We start from the raw sequence: 16,229 nt of genomic DNA, 5'->3' as shown, positions 1-16,229 counted from the left end.
CCCTGCTTCCTGCCTGTTTGGTCCTCCTGTCTACCTTGAATTGTGACATGAAGGGTACGAACAGACAACTTATGACAGTTGGGACTGTTGTTTCATTCCTACTTTTCCCCAAATCAAATCGGCTTTGTTTTTACTATGTAAAAGTTGCAGATATGACCAGGTTTAATTATCTAAAGTTCTATTTGAAACATTCAGTTCTTAAAGTGTAAATAAAGTGCCCTCCGTGGAAATCACAAAGCAGGATTCAGGCCTGTAGTCATACCCACAAACACACCTTTTTTGTCTGGGACTCCAGGATTAATGGAGCTCATGGAGGTCCTGATGAACTAAGATGTTGTTGGGATTGTGTGTGGAATACCAGGCCTTTCTTAAACTTGGTCATTTTGTTGTTTCCTGTGTCTCTCTGACAGTTAATGTGGTTTCACTGTGTGTTTACTGTCAGCTCTCCATGGTTCCTGCATCTTCCCTGTGAGCTTGGGTTAGGGTACTTAGGTTACCCTTGTTCTGCATGTCTTGAGTTTTTCTTGGATTTCTTTGTGCTTTTATTCATCCAACCTGCCCGTGGCCGTTTCTCAATACCCAAGTACGCAAGTCCGTACTCGTGTGCTTACAAGTATAGACTTGTCAGAACTACAGACTTCTGAGCACACAAGCACACAAGTACGCTCATTGTGCATTTGGAACGGAAGCGTCATCATCGCTCGTGCCGCACTGCATTCTGGGACAGCGAGCTGTCTGAAGTCTACACAAGTCACCACAGAAGCAAACTCGATAAAATGGGCGGAGCCAGCACACATCCGGGAATGTGGAGCGCACTTGTCTGGATGCATACTTTGAATTGGAACAGTACTTGGTCCGACCTTCGGTGATGACTTTTCAGAAGTACACAAGTACGCAAGTACAGACAAGTACACATGTTGAGAAACGACCCGTATGTCCTGGACTTCGATCCACTTCCTTGAGCTGTCGCTGCACAATAAGCAGAAACTGCCCCAGCAACAGGTGATGTGCTCTTTTGAAGCTGCGCTCTGATTGGCTGAGCTCTCAGTTCCTGTTTTCCAAAGCTGAGCATGGATTCACAGAGTCTGCCGACACTGCTTCTGTTCTCTTTGCTTGTGCAGCAAAAAGGTAAAACGTCTGTGATTCAGAGGTGCCGGGTTACTGCATTAAGTGTAGTACAGTAATGTAGTGTGGTTATAGAGACTTAAACTGGTTAAAGAGATTTCTGAGCTTCCATAAAGACTCTGATAACCGAACAGTTCTTTGTGTTACGGTAGAATTCCCTTTTTTCCTTCCTCTGAAGTCCTGACGCAGTGATTGTAGCAGAGTTTGAGTCAGGATTGAACAGTATTTGAATCCTAACCAGCGCCGGCGCCACGGGGGGGCACTCGCGGGCATTGCCCCCCCATCCACGCCGGTGTGCCCCCCCTGGGTTCACTTTGACGTTTGACCGGAGATTGCCTCAAACACTGCAAACCTTAAACGATTTTTAAATGTATTTATCTAGTCTACATTTGCTAGCAGCCCGTTAATGGCCATGTGGCTCGTAATGTATTGTATACATTTTTTTTGGGGGGGGGGGGCACAGACCTTGCCTCTTCAGGACAAGTTCAGAAGCAGGTGCGTGTTACGGTTGCGCCCCCTGCCCCCATCCCTCAAGTGGATCTGTCCATACCGCCATTACAGGATCTCCGCGGATCATTAAAAAGTATTAAAAAGTCTTAAATAAAAAATACGTTTTTTAAGGTCTTAAAATGTCTTAAATTTCGCCGATTTTCGAAGAGTGGCATTAAATTTCATCTGGGCGGAATGAAAGAAAGATATGTCTGGAGAGAGCTTTTGTGTGTGCGCCAGTACTTCCGGTGAAAACTTCCGGCGATTTGACAGCTAGGGCGTCAGGCCAGTGGCCGTAAACAAAGGTTGTAGCCGAGAGGAAAGATGATAATATAACGTAGCTAAAAAGACTAGCTTTCTTCAGTAGCCTAATGCTTACCGATTTAGCAAGCCTAGCAGCCTCGTTGCTAATGCTAGCCGCCGTAACGTTACCAACCATACCCGACGTCAAGGAGTTAGCTGAGCAGGTTATGGAAGTGCTGGCAGAGTTAACTTCATAATGGGTGAGTGCAGGTTTCATTCACTTGTTTTCATTTTTTCACAGGATTGATTCACTTCATTGGTTTATCCGATTGCTGGCCGCCGAGCCATTATGTGCCTGGGTTTGTGTAGGTTACTGATCATGGTTGTTAGCCGATAGTCAGGTTGTGTGTTGTGTGTGTATTTTTTCTATGGGTACATGCCATTGACTGAGCGGTCTGTGCTCGTTTTTTATTTTTATTTAATTAGATTGGAGATACTAATTAATACTGAGGGGGGGCTGGTCCCGGGGAAAATAGCCAGGGCCGATTTTTTTTCCCAGTCCGACCCTGAACTACATGTTCAAATGCGTTCTGATGTCGGCTCAGCCCCAGTCTGAATTCACTGTGGCCGTGCGTGGGCGTTGCTGTTGTTGTTGCGCTCCTGTTTGCTCGTTGTGTGTATATTAGTATTAATGGCGACTAGAAAGGGGCAAACGTGATCTGGGCTTTGCGTTCAATTTATGCACCGATGATTATACAGAGTGGATGAAACTGTGCAGGCTATTCGAGATGTCTCCGAATGCCTACTTTAAAGGAAGCGTGATGTGTTTGCCAGGGCTGCCTAAACGAGTTGCCAACCGTCCCTTGAAATAATGAAATCGTCACGTATTTAGTAACAAAAGGACAGTTCCTTATTGGGCTAAAACGGGGCCCACAATTCGGTTAAAATGCAGGAAATTGCATCTAAGAAATACCCCTGCTAGGGGGCCCCCCCTACTCATTTAAATGCCCGTCCAATAGCTTGTCTCTGCCGCCGGGTCTGATCCGAACGCAGTCAGACTTGCTGTTAGATTCATAATCAGTCATTTAAAGCCTCATTTTCACTTTCAAGTGATTGACATTTATTGATGTGGTGTTTTCCTCAGGGGTGACTTCAGATGGAAAGTACTACCATATTCTGAAGACATGTCAGTTCATAGAGAAGGGCTCACAGTCTGACACACAGTATCTTATTCGGTATCAGTACAATGGACGTCTGCAGGCTTTGTACAACAGCTCCACTGAGAAGGTGGTTGGATTCACAAAATATGGAAGAGAGTTTGCAGACGAGGTTAATAACAACCCCAGTTACCTCCAGGCCAGAAGACACGACGTGGACTACTACTGCAAAATCCAGGCTGCCCTGGTGTACCAGGGCATTCGGGGCAAAGCAGGTAGGGGGACATGCTGGGTTTATCCTTCCAATGAATGCTAAGATAAAGCAGCGGATAAATTGTAATCCTTTAACTGACAGGGCAACACATATCCAAACCAAAGAGAGATTGTGTTGATGAGAGAACTGAAGCAGGTGTTAGCAGCGAGTCTGGACACAAACTGTTAAACTGTCCTCAGAAAACAACTCTGCAGAAGTCCCATATACAGTCCATCTGCTGCATCTTTATGGAGCACTGCTTATATGCAGTGGTGTAGTCCAGGGTATACGCGGGTATACCTACTTATTTGTCAGTCAGCATTGCGTATACCCACTTCTAAATCCCCCCTGATGCGGCTGGTACTCGCTGCCAGCGCCTTCACTGATTACACCAGTTCATTTTAGGCACGAGGACTGGTGAGATAATCAGAAGCAGTGGGGCGGGAGATGTGCTGGCCACCTCTGGAACACGATTGGACAACTCAGGTGCCACTCCAGTTGATTGACAGATATGTCTCTTAGAAAGATGCGCGATGCGAATGAGAAACGCGGCGTCTTTGAAATGAGTGGCAGGGGTAGAGAGTGTGGTGTTGAATCTACTGTCATGAAATACATCATTTTGAGTTAAGTTTTAATGTGATTTCCAAATGAGTCATTGTTTTTTAAAGACACTGCACATTTAGAGAAGAGATTTTGCTGCCAATTGTTACATTGTGTGAGTAGGATAAAGTTATGAAAGGCTAACGTCACATTAGCATGAAGCTATGTAGCACTATGAAGTGGTACCTTGAGTTACGAGTGTCCCGACATACGAGTTGTTTAGTTACGAGCTGTTATTCCATCGATTTCTTTTTTTTTTTTTTTTGCTTTGATTTGCGAGCAGAAATTTAAGTAACTTATTATGAAGCTTCAGGAACACCGAAGTTGGCTTGGTGAGTGAATCCGGCCAGCTCTCCGCCTCCTACTCGTTCACATGGAAGCATCTCGTGTTTTGGGCTCGCATTTGTGCAGTTGTTCAGCCAAACTTTCAAAGTCCATTTGAAAGAAACACCCTGAAAAAATGCAACAGGTCGTGCGGCTGCGCTATGTAATGACACAGAAACAGAAACATTCTGAAAGGCAGGATTAACCAAACCTCCTTGGACAGGTTTTTATTAAAACGCGCTAAAGATAAAAGTGAGGAAAGCGTGGCGAATAAGCCAAATGTCAGTGAAGATGATTAAGTTAATTTTTTTTTTTTTTAAAGTTGCAAAACTCCTCCGCCAGCATCTTCTGCCCGTCCAAGCGTCCGATCTCCAAGATAAATACACTTTATAAAACCAGTATATTTCTTTACATTCTCTTTTATCATATCGTATTATGTTCTCCTACAATGTTTGTTATTTAAAAATAAATTTAAGCCATCATAAAAAAATTACTACTGACAGATTTTTGGGTGAACTAAATGGAGTAGTCCCACATGCCACTGCATCTTAAAAAAGGGGCAAAATTGAGAGTATACCCACTTTTCCAGGGACCACTACACCACTGCTTATATGTATCTTCTCTGTCATAGAAATGGAGAAATGAACACAGGATCACGAGTTTCACCGTCAGCCGGCTGTTCTTTACCTGATGGATCCATAAACAAACTGCACTGAATCACCAAAACTTTGGCTTTGGTGTCTATTAACAACCGAACAGTATCCCTGGAACAAGAGCAGTTTTTACAAACACTGGTTGTGCTTTTTCTCTTATATTAAAAAAGGACAAAGATCCTCCTCTTTGTGTTAACTGTCGCCCTATTTCTTTGCTCTGTACAGCCAGATGCTGTTGGTTCTGAAACCAGCTGGCTCCAGGTGGGTCTGAAAGGCTGTATTTGTCTATTAGAAGTTTCTTCCAATCCACACCAACCACAGAAAATAAAGTGTGTTCTGTTTTATACGAGAGAATTATCTACATTTTATTTCAGGGGGTTAAAGCTGCGGTCGGCAACTTTTTTTAGTCATAATTGCTTGAACTGTCATGGGATTCTGGAAGTAGAATATTAAATAGGCTGTTTAGGAAAAATAAGGAATTCTGTAGCTCCCTCTGAAGCCTGTAATCATGCTTGCAAAAACCGAGCGCTCCCGGCTGTTTTTAACCAATCAAGTTAGGGTGGAGGAATCCTACCTGTCAATCACAGCTTGTGCACACGCTGCTGAGCGTGAGTCTGCCCCAGCTCGTGTGCGCTCACACTGGTGTGAACTCACGTGCACAACCTCGTCCACAGAGGGGGAGGGGTTTGGGGGGCGATTCGGAGCTTGTTAGAGGTTGGGGGAGGGACCTGAAAGTTGTATCAGTTCGAATTTTCCGACTTTAGACTCGCAATTTTGAAAACCTGCCGACTGCAGCTTTAAAGTCACTCTTATATTTGTTCCATTACTTTGGGCGTATCATGAAAATAATTACAAAAAAAACTATTTCTGAAGCTGTTTTAAGTCATTTTGACCAGGAATGACTGGTAACACCTGCTTCAGTTGTGTGTGCAGAGGTCAGAATCCAGTTTAGGTTCTGTGAGAAGTTATTTGTGCTTGAACTGAACTTAACTCACAGAAGTGAGCAGCTTTAAAGGGTCGCTCATGTTGCAGCATCATCCGCCAGCCGTGCTCTAACTGTGTGTTTCTGCTGAAGTGCCTCCGACCACCAGGCTGAAGGCGGTGAGGTCTAACAGAAGTGAAGACTCTGAGGTTTTGGTCTGCAGCGCCTTCAACTTCTACCCCCGACAGATCAGACTGTCCTGGCTGAAGGATGGCGTTGTCATCCCGGATCCCCCGGGCCTGGTAGTCACAGAGATGCCTGGTGGGGCATGGCGCTACCAGGTTCACTCCTACCTGGAAGAGAGGCTGAACACAGGGCGAAACATCACCTGCATGGTGGAGCACATGGGACTGAAGGAGCCTCAGCAGCTGAGTCCAGGTGATGCCTGACACCCCCGCCCGCAGGACGGCATCACTGTGTTCTCACTTTGTTACAAATCCCTGTTGCAGAATGAATGGTTTTTTAAGGTGTGATCGGACTTTGGGTTAAATGTGGCGCCGGTCAAAAAGCTGCTTCTGTTTGTGCCTCTGCAGGACGGTCTGAGCTGCGGTCGGACCATGTGGCGCTGGCGGTGGGGGGCTCCGTCCTCGCTGTGGGGCTCAGTGTCCTGATAGCCTCCATCGCATTTTATTACAAAAAGACTCACTGAGCGGAGAACTGACCATGCTGCCCAAAAGGAGTTAAACTGCTTTAAACGGCCTCCACCTCTGGCAAACTCTATACTTTCATTACCCCCTACCAGAGCCAGGGTTTCAATCCCATTCCTATATTATAGGGAATTATTAGGAATTATAGGGAGTCTGGTCCATTTTTTTTTCTTTAGCTAAAGTTTCTTGTGTTTACCTTGAATGAAACAGCTTCTTTCATCATCTTCTACAAATGTCTGCATAGCAAATCCTGGTGTCATTTTCTCATCTCTTTTCCTGCTGAATCCTTCTGCCGCCTACAGTTATCCTTAAAAAAAGCAGCATAAAAGGATCCCCGAACAGTAGATTCCTGGACTTTTCATCCCAGCTGAATGTATGTGGCCAAAAACACGCTTCATCTGGTTCTTCCACGTGACAAACATCCTGTTTTTTACCCGACCAGAGAGCAGCGCTCCTTAGGGGGCAGCAGGAAGTCAGCATTACATTTACTATGTTATTTTATAAGTTTTAGAACTTTGAAGCCTCGGTGAAAATTTTTCATTTTGAGACGTTTTGTCATGAAAGTCCCACTTTGCACATCATGGAGTCAAATACCAAATCTTTAGCCAATCTTTTGTCTCAGTTAGGCCTCTAAGCTATGGGACTAAAACCTCATGTAGCTGGTTTTGGGTTTAAGCCTTTTCACAGATTCTTCCTGCAAGCTGCTGCCTCCTTTTACATCTTCACTTCCTCCCTTGTTGAAATATCAGTTCTGATTTTCTGTGCTTCTGCCATCATATTGCTGCGGAAGCCTTGGTATGTATTATGAAATGTTGATAAATGTGCATGTCACAGCCTCTGAACATGTATGAAAGGCCAATAAGTGGAAACTAATACATGTTATTTTGAGCAGGAAGCCAGTGAGTCATCAGCCTTTGGGAAAATAAGTTCACTCAGTGTTATTCAGGGAGAAAGTCAGACTGGTCAGGAATAACCCTCAATCATATATGAAAACCCATTTATAATCCATTTATAACCCATTTATAATCCATTTATAACCCATTTATAACCCATTTATAACCCATTTATAATCCATTTATAACCCATTTATAATCCATTTATAACCCATTTATAACCCATTTATAATCCATTTATAACCCATTTATAACTGTTCGGTTGATGTTTGATCTCATCTCCAAACATTTCTGTAATTCTGTACATCAGTAAAGTTTGAACTGTCAGTAGTTTTAATGTTTTGGCTGATTTTTTTTAAACGTTTGTTGGCAGTCTGCTTTGTTTTTCTACGGAAAGTTAACTCATTGGATTTTTTTTATTCATGGACTCGATCTTTATACGATCTTTACTTGACCTCCTCTACAGGTTTGTTCTGGTTTGTTGAAGATTTATTTTCCCATGAAGCTTTGCCACGATTCTTTGCCTCCTTGTGAGTGATTTTTTTTTTTTGTTTGTAAATTTTGTACTCTAGTCTTAAGTTTTCATAGCCATTTTTGATAGCCTCCGTTAGGAGTGATATTTCATTATAGATAACATTTCAAAGATTTTGTAGAGCCTCCGGTTTTTAAGAGTGGATTTAGTTGTTTTTGTTTCTTGTACGAAGTTGTCTTTCCTCCTTAGGGAGTGATTTTTGGTTTATAGTTCTTAGTTAATTTCCCTCCTCTTAGCAGAGTGAGTTTTGGTTGTTTTCTCCTCTTTCATTTATTAAGTTTTATAGAATTTCATTTTCATAGCTGATTATTTCATCGTGTCGTATTGGTGGTTGGAATTATCTAATAAAATCTGCCTGATTGGCTTCTCTGCATCTGAGTCCTCTTTCAAGCCCAGGTCTGACATCTACGGAAAGTTAACGAATTGGATTTTTTATTCATGGACTCTATCTTTATTTGACCTCCTCTACAGGTTTGTTCTGGTTTTTTGAAGATTTATTTTGGATTCCCATGAAGCTTTGCACAGGAGTGGGACACCTTCCAAACTTAGCTGGTAAAATGTGATAACCAGGACATTTTTCTGCAGCCTTGGTGGATGTACTCTGTCATTGGTTCCTTCAACATCTGCATTCACAATGAGAAATAACCAGCGGCGGTTCCTCCATAGGGGCGATTTGTGCGACGCACTACCAAACACGGAGTTTTTTTTGTTTTTTTTAATCTAGTTGCTAATCTAGTTGACTGATCTGCTGTAGGCAAACTGGTTGTATATGACATTGTCCAATCAGATTAAGGTCGCGCCTGGTGTTGCTACGCCCATTTTGTGCGATTTCTGTCAGGGTTGAATTTGCACCAGGAAGCTCCCATTGACATGAATGGTACGTCAGTTTTTTTCAAAAATCCTGCTCCCAATGCATTTTCTATGAGGGTTTATGTGCTCGCACAAACGACGCACGACGTGCTTTCGTCACATGTCTGTTGCGCGGGACCATGAACATTCTACTTGTTGTGGTAACATTGTGGTTTTCAATAAAGAAAAAAAACATTCTACGAAGAAGTTTGGAAGAATTTTGCGGGATTTTCGAGCTAGCCTTGCGAGGCAAAGATGAAACCCAGGGCTCCACCAACCCTGCTATTTTTCCAGGTAGCATCTGATGTAGCTAAATAACTTAACCTTTTGTGCTCAGTCATTGACTTGTAATGATTTAAATCTTTTATATAATGTTTACAATAATAGCAGAATGTATAATGACAATTTCATTGTTAATGGTGCAGTATTACATTTAAAAAAAGAGAGAAATCTCACATAAGTAAGCTGCACGGAAGCATGTTTGACAACTGGTTATGCTTTTCTAAGTCATATTTTCCAAAACTTCAATAAACACTTGACTTGGATTTATATGCTGTCATTTTAATTACATTCTTTAGAATGAATCCTATCATTAAGAGCTTATGTGTTTATTTATTTCATAGAATCCTGGAACAATATGAGGAAAATAAATAAATAATGGTTAAGGTGTAATATTAACTGATTGGCAAATTATGCAAAAAATAACAAAAAATTATTACAATAAATTATGCTACCTAGACAAATATACCTCAGTCCTATGGACTTTTATGGTACTTATGGACATAACGGGGGAAATTGCAGTCACTTTGGTTATTTGGCAGACCAAATAACCCCTCGACTCTGCGTTGTGTTTATTTAAGGAAGACAAGGAGTTTCTGGACGATTGGACATTTTATTTCCTGTGTGGGAACATAACAGGTTTGCATCAGCACACTCTGATGCAGCTTTCACAGACTGGAAATTGCACTACCTAAAGAAAAATGTCAGGAGCCGCCACTGGAAATAACTTAGCATCTAATCCTGAAATGGCTGACCCCCCCCATACTCTGACCGACTGATCCGTGAGTGCTGCTGTCTGGTTGTGATGCAATGTGGGTTTTCCCAGCACGGTGACACCAGCTGTAACCAATAACATCAGCCCACGGTGATACTTTCACCCACTGATCTCTGAAGTACTGAAATCTTATTGCTCAATCTGATATTTTACACCATTTCCAAAGACAAAGACGTTATTTCCAGCTGGAGGTCAGTTTGTCATGATCGGCCCTCACTGGAGGCTCAGGGAATCATTAACCTTTGGGATATAAGTACAGCTCAGAGACATCAGACTGTACATCAGATCACTTCAGCACAGCTCTGACTATGAAGGTGAGTTGATGACTTTAAACATGTGAATACACTGCAAATTATTTGGTTCTTACCAAGAAAAAAAACCTTACATTTAGAAGGGCTAGATATTTTTTTTTCTTGTTTTAAGAATTAATTTCTTATTTTAAGTCTTCAACTTAACAGTATAATCTTATATCAAGCAAAACTTTCCTTTTTTTGTCTCAAACAGGCAGGGAATCATAAAATGAGACGATTAACACTTAAAATCAGATGTATTACGTTTCTCCTCCAAAGTCTCATCAAAATAAATCTTGTTTTAAGATTCAATAACAAACTCAACACACAGAAAACATCTGAAAACACACTTTATTCCTTGGATTTTAAGCATATGACAAATGTTTGTTCCCAAAACTGCCTTTGTTAAATCTAGAAACAAGACTCCTACAATCTTAATTTAAGAAATCTTGCCAAGTCAAATTATCTTGCTGCATGGACAGATTATTTCACTTGTTTTGAGTACCTTTTCCCTTAGTTTTAGTGTTTTTTATCTTGTTTGAAGACCCCTATTTTTTTGCAGTGTATTCATCAGCAGTTTTGTATGGTAACAGGCTGAGTCAGCTTCTTCCAGGTGAATTTCTCTGCTTTCCTTCACATTTCCAGCTTAAAGTGCTCAGCGTGCTGCCAGTCCTCCTCCTGGTTCCACTGCTGACCAGCTGCACAGATCTCGTCCTCCCTCTGGACTGCAGCGACATCTATAACAGCGATTCCAGCCGACCCAGCGGAGTGTACACCATCTATCCCATCGGAGCCACGTCTGCTGTGCAGGTACCCCGACCCTTACTTCCTGTGATACCAGTCCACAGCTCAGTGCCTAACCCTAACTGTTGTATCTTTAATTTGGATTTAGTTTTGATATTGTATGGATAGTATTGAAAGAACGGTTGTTTCTAGACCTGATTGATTTGTTCTTGTATGTGGTGTTGCATGTTTGGACCACAAGGGGGCGTTTCTTTGTTTGTTTGTCAGTTGAGAATAGGTCAAGGTTCGAATTGTAGAAGAAGAAAAATATCAGTTAGGAAAAACCAACGTATATATCTCGAGTTGATATTTTGTCCTGTGATAGTCTTTTATTTTGTATCAGTAAAAAAAAGACGACGAGAAGTACTGCTTCGTTTATACGAGAAGCTGCAGCTAAGTTCCCACACATTTTGGTGCCGAAACCCCCACATACAAGAACAAATCAATCAGGTCTAGAAACAACCGTTCTTTCAATACTATCCATACAATATCCAAACTAAATCCAAATATGAACAATAATGATTAAAGATACAACACTGACCCTAACCCACCCTAACCCACCCTAACTTCCTGTGATACCAGTCCACTGCTCAGTGTCTAACCCTGACCCTGACCCTAACCCTGACTTCCTGTGATACCAGTCCACTGCTGTGTCTAACCCTAACCCTGACCCTGACCCTAACCCTGACCCTGACCCTACCCCTGACTTCCTGTGATACCAGTCCACTGCTCAGTGTCTAACCCTGACCCTACCCCTGACTTCCTGTGATACCAGTCCACTGCTGTGTCTAACCCTAACCCTGACCCTGACCCTAACCCTGACCCTGACCCTAACCCTGACTTCCTGTGATACCAGTCCACTGCTGTGTCTAACCCTAACCCTGACCCTGACCCTACCCCTGACTTCCTGTGATACCAGTCCACTGCTCAGTGTCTAACCCTAACCCTAACCCACCCTAACCCTGACCCTGACCCTAACCCTGACCCTGACCCTACCCCTGACTTCCTGTGATACCAGTCCACTGCTGTGTCTAACCCTAACCCTAACCCTGACCCTGACCCTAACCCTGACTTCCTGTGATACCAGTCCACTGCTGTGTCTAACCCTAACCCTGACCCTGACCCTAACCCTGACCCTGACCCTACCCCTGACTTCCTGTGATACCAGTCCACTGCTCAGTGTCTAACCCTAACCCTAACCCTAACCCACCCTAACCCTGACCCTGACCCTAACCCTGACCCTGACCCTGACCCTGACCCTAACCCTGACTTCCTGTGATACCAGTCCACTGCTGTGTCTAACCCTAACCCTGACCCTGACCCTAACCCTGACCCTGACCCTGACCCTAACCCTGACCCTGACCCTAACCCTGACTTCCTGTGATACCAGTCCACTGCTGTGTCTAACCCTAACCCTGACCCTGACCCTAACCCTGACCCTGACCCTAACCCTGACTTCCTGTGATACTAGTCCACTGCTGTGTCTAACCCTAACCCTGACCCTGACCCTAACCCTGACCCTGACCCTACCCCTGACTTCCTGTGATACCAGTCCACTGCTCAGTGTCTAACCCTAACCCTAACCCACCCTAACCCTGACCCTGACCCTAACCCTGACCCTGACCCTAACCCTGACTTCCTGTGATACCAGTCCACTGCTCAGTGTCTAACCCTAACAGTGGGAATTCTGTGTGTGCAGGTGTTCTGTGACGTTGACACATTAGAAGGACAGTGGACGGTGAGCATTTGAACTTGTTAACAAAACATGAGCTGTCAGGTATCTGCCGTGTTCAGCTGGTTAACCACCTTCTTGCCCCCCCCCCCCCCCCCCCAGGTGTTCCAGAGGAGGATGGACGGCTCGGTGAACTTCTACAGGCCCTGGGATCAGTACAAGACGGGCTTTGGGAACGCTGCTGGGGAGTACTGGCTCGGTGAGACTCCAGTTCATAAAGAACCAGCATCACACTCTGATGGATCATGGACATTGATCTACCCAAAGCTTTCCACACGGAGGATCGTGATCGGACCTCTGAAGCCTCTCAGTGTTGGGCTCTCAGGCCGCACTGGTTTAAAAACTACCTGCCAGGCAGACCTGAGCAGGAAAAGCTTCCATTTCTGAGCTTCTTGATGTGACTGAAGGTGTTCCACAGGGTTTGGTCCTGGGACCACTGCTAATCATTTCTTACACCAATAGTCAAGATTAAAATGTTTGAATTTAGATTTACACATTTTCATTGATTCTTTCTGTCTTCTCATTTCATCACTTGAGATATTTACCTTTTGATTTCATGACGGATTCATATTTAATCTGATGCTAACTTTGTATAATTATTTTGTATTTGTCAAATGTCTGAAATGTGTTGGAGCTGTGCTGACCAGGAGACCAGCAGGAGACTCCTTTCAGTTCATCTTTTCACATAAAGATAATGATGATGATGATGATTGCAGGATGAGGAAGCAGAGAGCTCTGAGACATCAGTTTCTGTATGTTTTCAGGTCTGGAGAGTCTCTTCCACCTCACTCAGAGGAAAAAGTACGAGCTGCTGGTGGACATGGAGGACTTTGAGGGAAACAAGGCGTTTGCTCGTTACTCCTCGTTTTCCATCGGCCCAGAATCTGACGGATACAGACTGCATGTGTCTGGATTCACTGATGGAGGAGCAGGTGGGTAACAGATAAACAAGAAGGTCCACAGCCAGAGATGCCTCCATATGGTGGAGAGAGAGAAACAAACAAACAAGTCCCAGTCCTCTTAGGCCATAAATACTTTTCCCGACAGATACATGTGTTTACCACGGTTACCATGGTTACCACGGTTACCGCTCATATGTTTGGGACATCGGTGCATGTCCTCAGAAATGACTGCTAAGCCCTCACAAGGTGACCAGTAGGGGGCAGTGTAAGGCCAACTTTGACTGGATGAAGGATCAAAGGATCGGCAACGGTAAAAATGTTGGGAAGTTTTGAAGACAAACTTGGAGAAAAGTCTGCAATTACCCTTTGCCACCGCAGCGACTAACGCCCCACGGTCAACAGAGCTACTGAGCGATAAGACCGATTTTGAATACATCCGTGCACGGAGGAAAATGGAGTGAGGATGACGATGATGTCAGAGTCATCTGATGTGCCCCCGACGGGAATCTTCTGGTAATAGGCGTAGAACAAAAGCAAGTATGTGAACAATTACCCCCATGACGGAGCAAGTTGCTCAGGTGCAAAATAATGCATTTATTAAAGTTATTAAAGTTACTTGGTGAATCGTTTCTGTAAAAAATGCCCCTCCAAAAATAAGTAAAAAAACAACAAATAAAAGACGTTTTTGTTTGAAATAAGCAAAAAAAATCTGCCAATGGAACTAGTGAAAATCGGCTTGTCCAGATTTCTTGAAATAAGATGAGATATTTGGGACTTTTGAGATAAAAGTGATCTTGAAATTAGCTAAAAAAAAAACCCTCTTCAAATGAAAAAAAAAAAGCTTGTTTCATGTAAAATGTGACTCAAAACCAGATGTTTTCAAGACTTTTTCACATAAGATATTCCAGATGTATTGTATTAAAACAAGTCCCTATATCTGGCTGAAATGGTGCTTGTTAGGCAGTTGTGTCTTATATTAAGTGTAATGAGATACTCAATGAGACAATTATACTTGGCAAGATTTAGATTTTTTCCAGTGTAGTTACTGATACTGAAAACCTTGGACAGGTGAAGACTCAGAGGATCAGAATGTGTCAGTAAGGTGTCGTTACATAAATGTTCAGATAACTATGAATAGTTTTTATCGATGTCCTGATCATTCTGTTCACTTTCTGCAGGAGACTCTCTGAGTAGTCACAATGGAATGAAATTCTCCACTTTGGACAAAGACCAGGACGTCTGGGCGACACACTGTGCCAGGTCATTTCTGGGGGCCTTCTGGTATGAGAAGTGTCACTCTGCAAACCCCAACGGGGTTTATCGTTGGGGCGCTGATGCTACCCTCTATGCTGTTGGAGTGAGTTGGTCCAGCTGGAAGGGCTCTGGCTACTCCCTGAAGACCATCAGCATGAAGATCCGTCCGGTGCAGTAAATCTGCAGAACAAACCAACAGAAGAACGCCACATCTCTATCTTTTTAAGATATTCAGATCGAACATTTACATTTTGAATGACCAATGCTGTGTTTTATCAGTTATTCCAACCAGAAAGGTGGTTATTTACCAAAATAACAAACCCCGGGTATCCAAGGAACTGAGAGGAGTTAACTTAGAAGACAGTTTAGGAAACAAAGACAATTTAGAAACAAAGAAAAATTAGAAAACAAAGACAATTTAGAAAAAGACAAATTAGAAAACAAAGACAATTTAGGAAACAAAGACAATTTAGAAAAAGACAAATTAGAAAACAAAGACAATTTAGAAAACAAAGATAATTTAGAAAAGACAATTTTATTATTTGTTATTTACCCAAATAACAAACCCCGGGTAACTAAGGAACTGAGAGGAGTTACGACCAAAATAAGCTGTTATCTTCTTCTTCCACAGGCCTGTGTGAAGGACAAAGCGTTTTAAATAGCAATGTCAGGGTATGTCCCGCTAAAGTTAGTTCATTTAGCTGAACTGTGATCCAAAGGGCAGAAGAAGAACGTGTCAACCTGAGCATGTTCTTTGTAAGAAGCGTGTGGTTATGACCTCTGACTGGTGATGATGTGCGCCAACATGGAGAACGAATCCCTGTGCAAGCTTATTTATTCCTGCTGTCAGACATCTGACTTTTCTATCTATATTATCCTGTTTAAGTTAGTGGAGAGTCATTGTTGTCAATGTTGGGTTGTTAATGTTTGTTCTATTTTTCTTTCTTTTTATATGGATGGATTAGATTGTACAAATTAAAGGCCTTTTGGGATAAATAAAGAGTCTGAATCTGAACAGAATTCACATGTTGAATGTGGGTTCCATCAGCTGCTGTTTTTTAAGTCGAACCAATTGGTTTCAACGGGTTTGTTGGAATTCTGATTCTCTGTCGTACGCTGACAATAAATGGGAAGCAAACATGAGACTTTATCACATTTACGCCATCAGGACTCCCTGTATTCACACTTCTCTGTGTCTTCCTTAAACACTAAGCAGACAGTTTACAGTCTGATCTCTAAAGGCGTTTAAACCTCTTTAGTCTTCAATCCCCCGTGCTGAGCCGAGTGGAAAGAAAAAACTTCCTCTTTCCTCTCCCATTTGCCCCATAAGTCCTGAACTGTGCTGACTCAGCAGAATCCCATCCACTGAAGGCATCACTCCCAAACTAAACAACATCATCGGCCACATCGATGTTAAAGGGACAGTTCGCCTCTTCTGACATGAAGCTGTGTAACATCCCATATCAG

General features: G+C 42.9%; 2 protein-coding genes across 2 annotated transcripts; both read left to right on the top strand.

Annotated features, from left to right (window-relative positions):
* Positions 1-796: 796 nt before the first annotated feature.
* Positions 797-8,269, top strand: LOC142374622 (H-2 class II histocompatibility antigen, E-S beta chain-like). The gene is made up of 4 exons (XM_075458388.1): positions 797-1,128; positions 3,002-3,289; positions 5,920-6,204; positions 6,360-8,269. The coding sequence occupies exons 1-4, from the start codon at positions 1,071-1,073 to the stop codon at positions 6,473-6,475; spliced, it is 747 nt and encodes a 248-aa protein (XP_075314503.1). The 5' UTR covers positions 797-1,070; the 3' UTR covers positions 6,476-8,269.
* Positions 8,270-10,085: 1,816 nt separating this feature from the next.
* LOC142374625 (microfibril-associated glycoprotein 4-like) lies at positions 10,086-15,136 on the top strand. The gene is made up of 6 exons (XM_075458393.1): positions 10,086-10,115; positions 10,737-10,901; positions 12,574-12,612; positions 12,709-12,805; positions 13,371-13,538; positions 14,687-15,136. The coding sequence occupies exons 1-6, from the start codon at positions 10,110-10,112 to the stop codon at positions 14,938-14,940; spliced, it is 729 nt and encodes a 242-aa protein (XP_075314508.1). The 5' UTR covers positions 10,086-10,109; the 3' UTR covers positions 14,941-15,136.
* The last annotated feature ends 1,093 nt before the right edge of the window (positions 15,137-16,229 follow it).

The sequence above is a fragment of the Odontesthes bonariensis genome, chromosome 23, assembly GCF_027942865.1.
Source record: "Odontesthes bonariensis isolate fOdoBon6 chromosome 23, fOdoBon6.hap1, whole genome shotgun sequence".
Lineage (NCBI taxonomy): Eukaryota > Metazoa > Chordata > Actinopteri > Atheriniformes > Atherinopsidae > Odontesthes > Odontesthes bonariensis.
The sequence above is the reverse complement of the archived record's forward strand: the minus strand, read 5'-3'. Positions and strand labels throughout refer to the sequence as shown.

Coding starts and splice junctions, on each gene's coding strand:
- LOC142374622 (XM_075458388.1), top strand. CDS start 1,071: ATGGATTCACAGAGTCTGCCGACACTGCTTCTGTTCTCTTTGCTTGTG. Junction 1,129..3,001: donor TTTGCTTGTGCAGCAAAAAG/GTAAAACGTCTG, acceptor TGTTTTCCTCAG/GGGTGACTTCAGATGGAAAG. Junction 3,290..5,919: donor GGGCATTCGGGGCAAAGCAG/GTAGGGGGACAT, acceptor TTTCTGCTGAAG/TGCCTCCGACCACCAGGCTG.
- LOC142374625 (XM_075458393.1), top strand. Junction 10,902..12,573: donor GAGCCACGTCTGCTGTGCAG/GTACCCCGACCC, acceptor CTGTGTGTGCAG/GTGTTCTGTGACGTTGACAC. Junction 13,539..14,686: donor ATTCACTGATGGAGGAGCAG/GTGGGTAACAGA, acceptor CACTTTCTGCAG/GAGACTCTCTGAGTAGTCAC.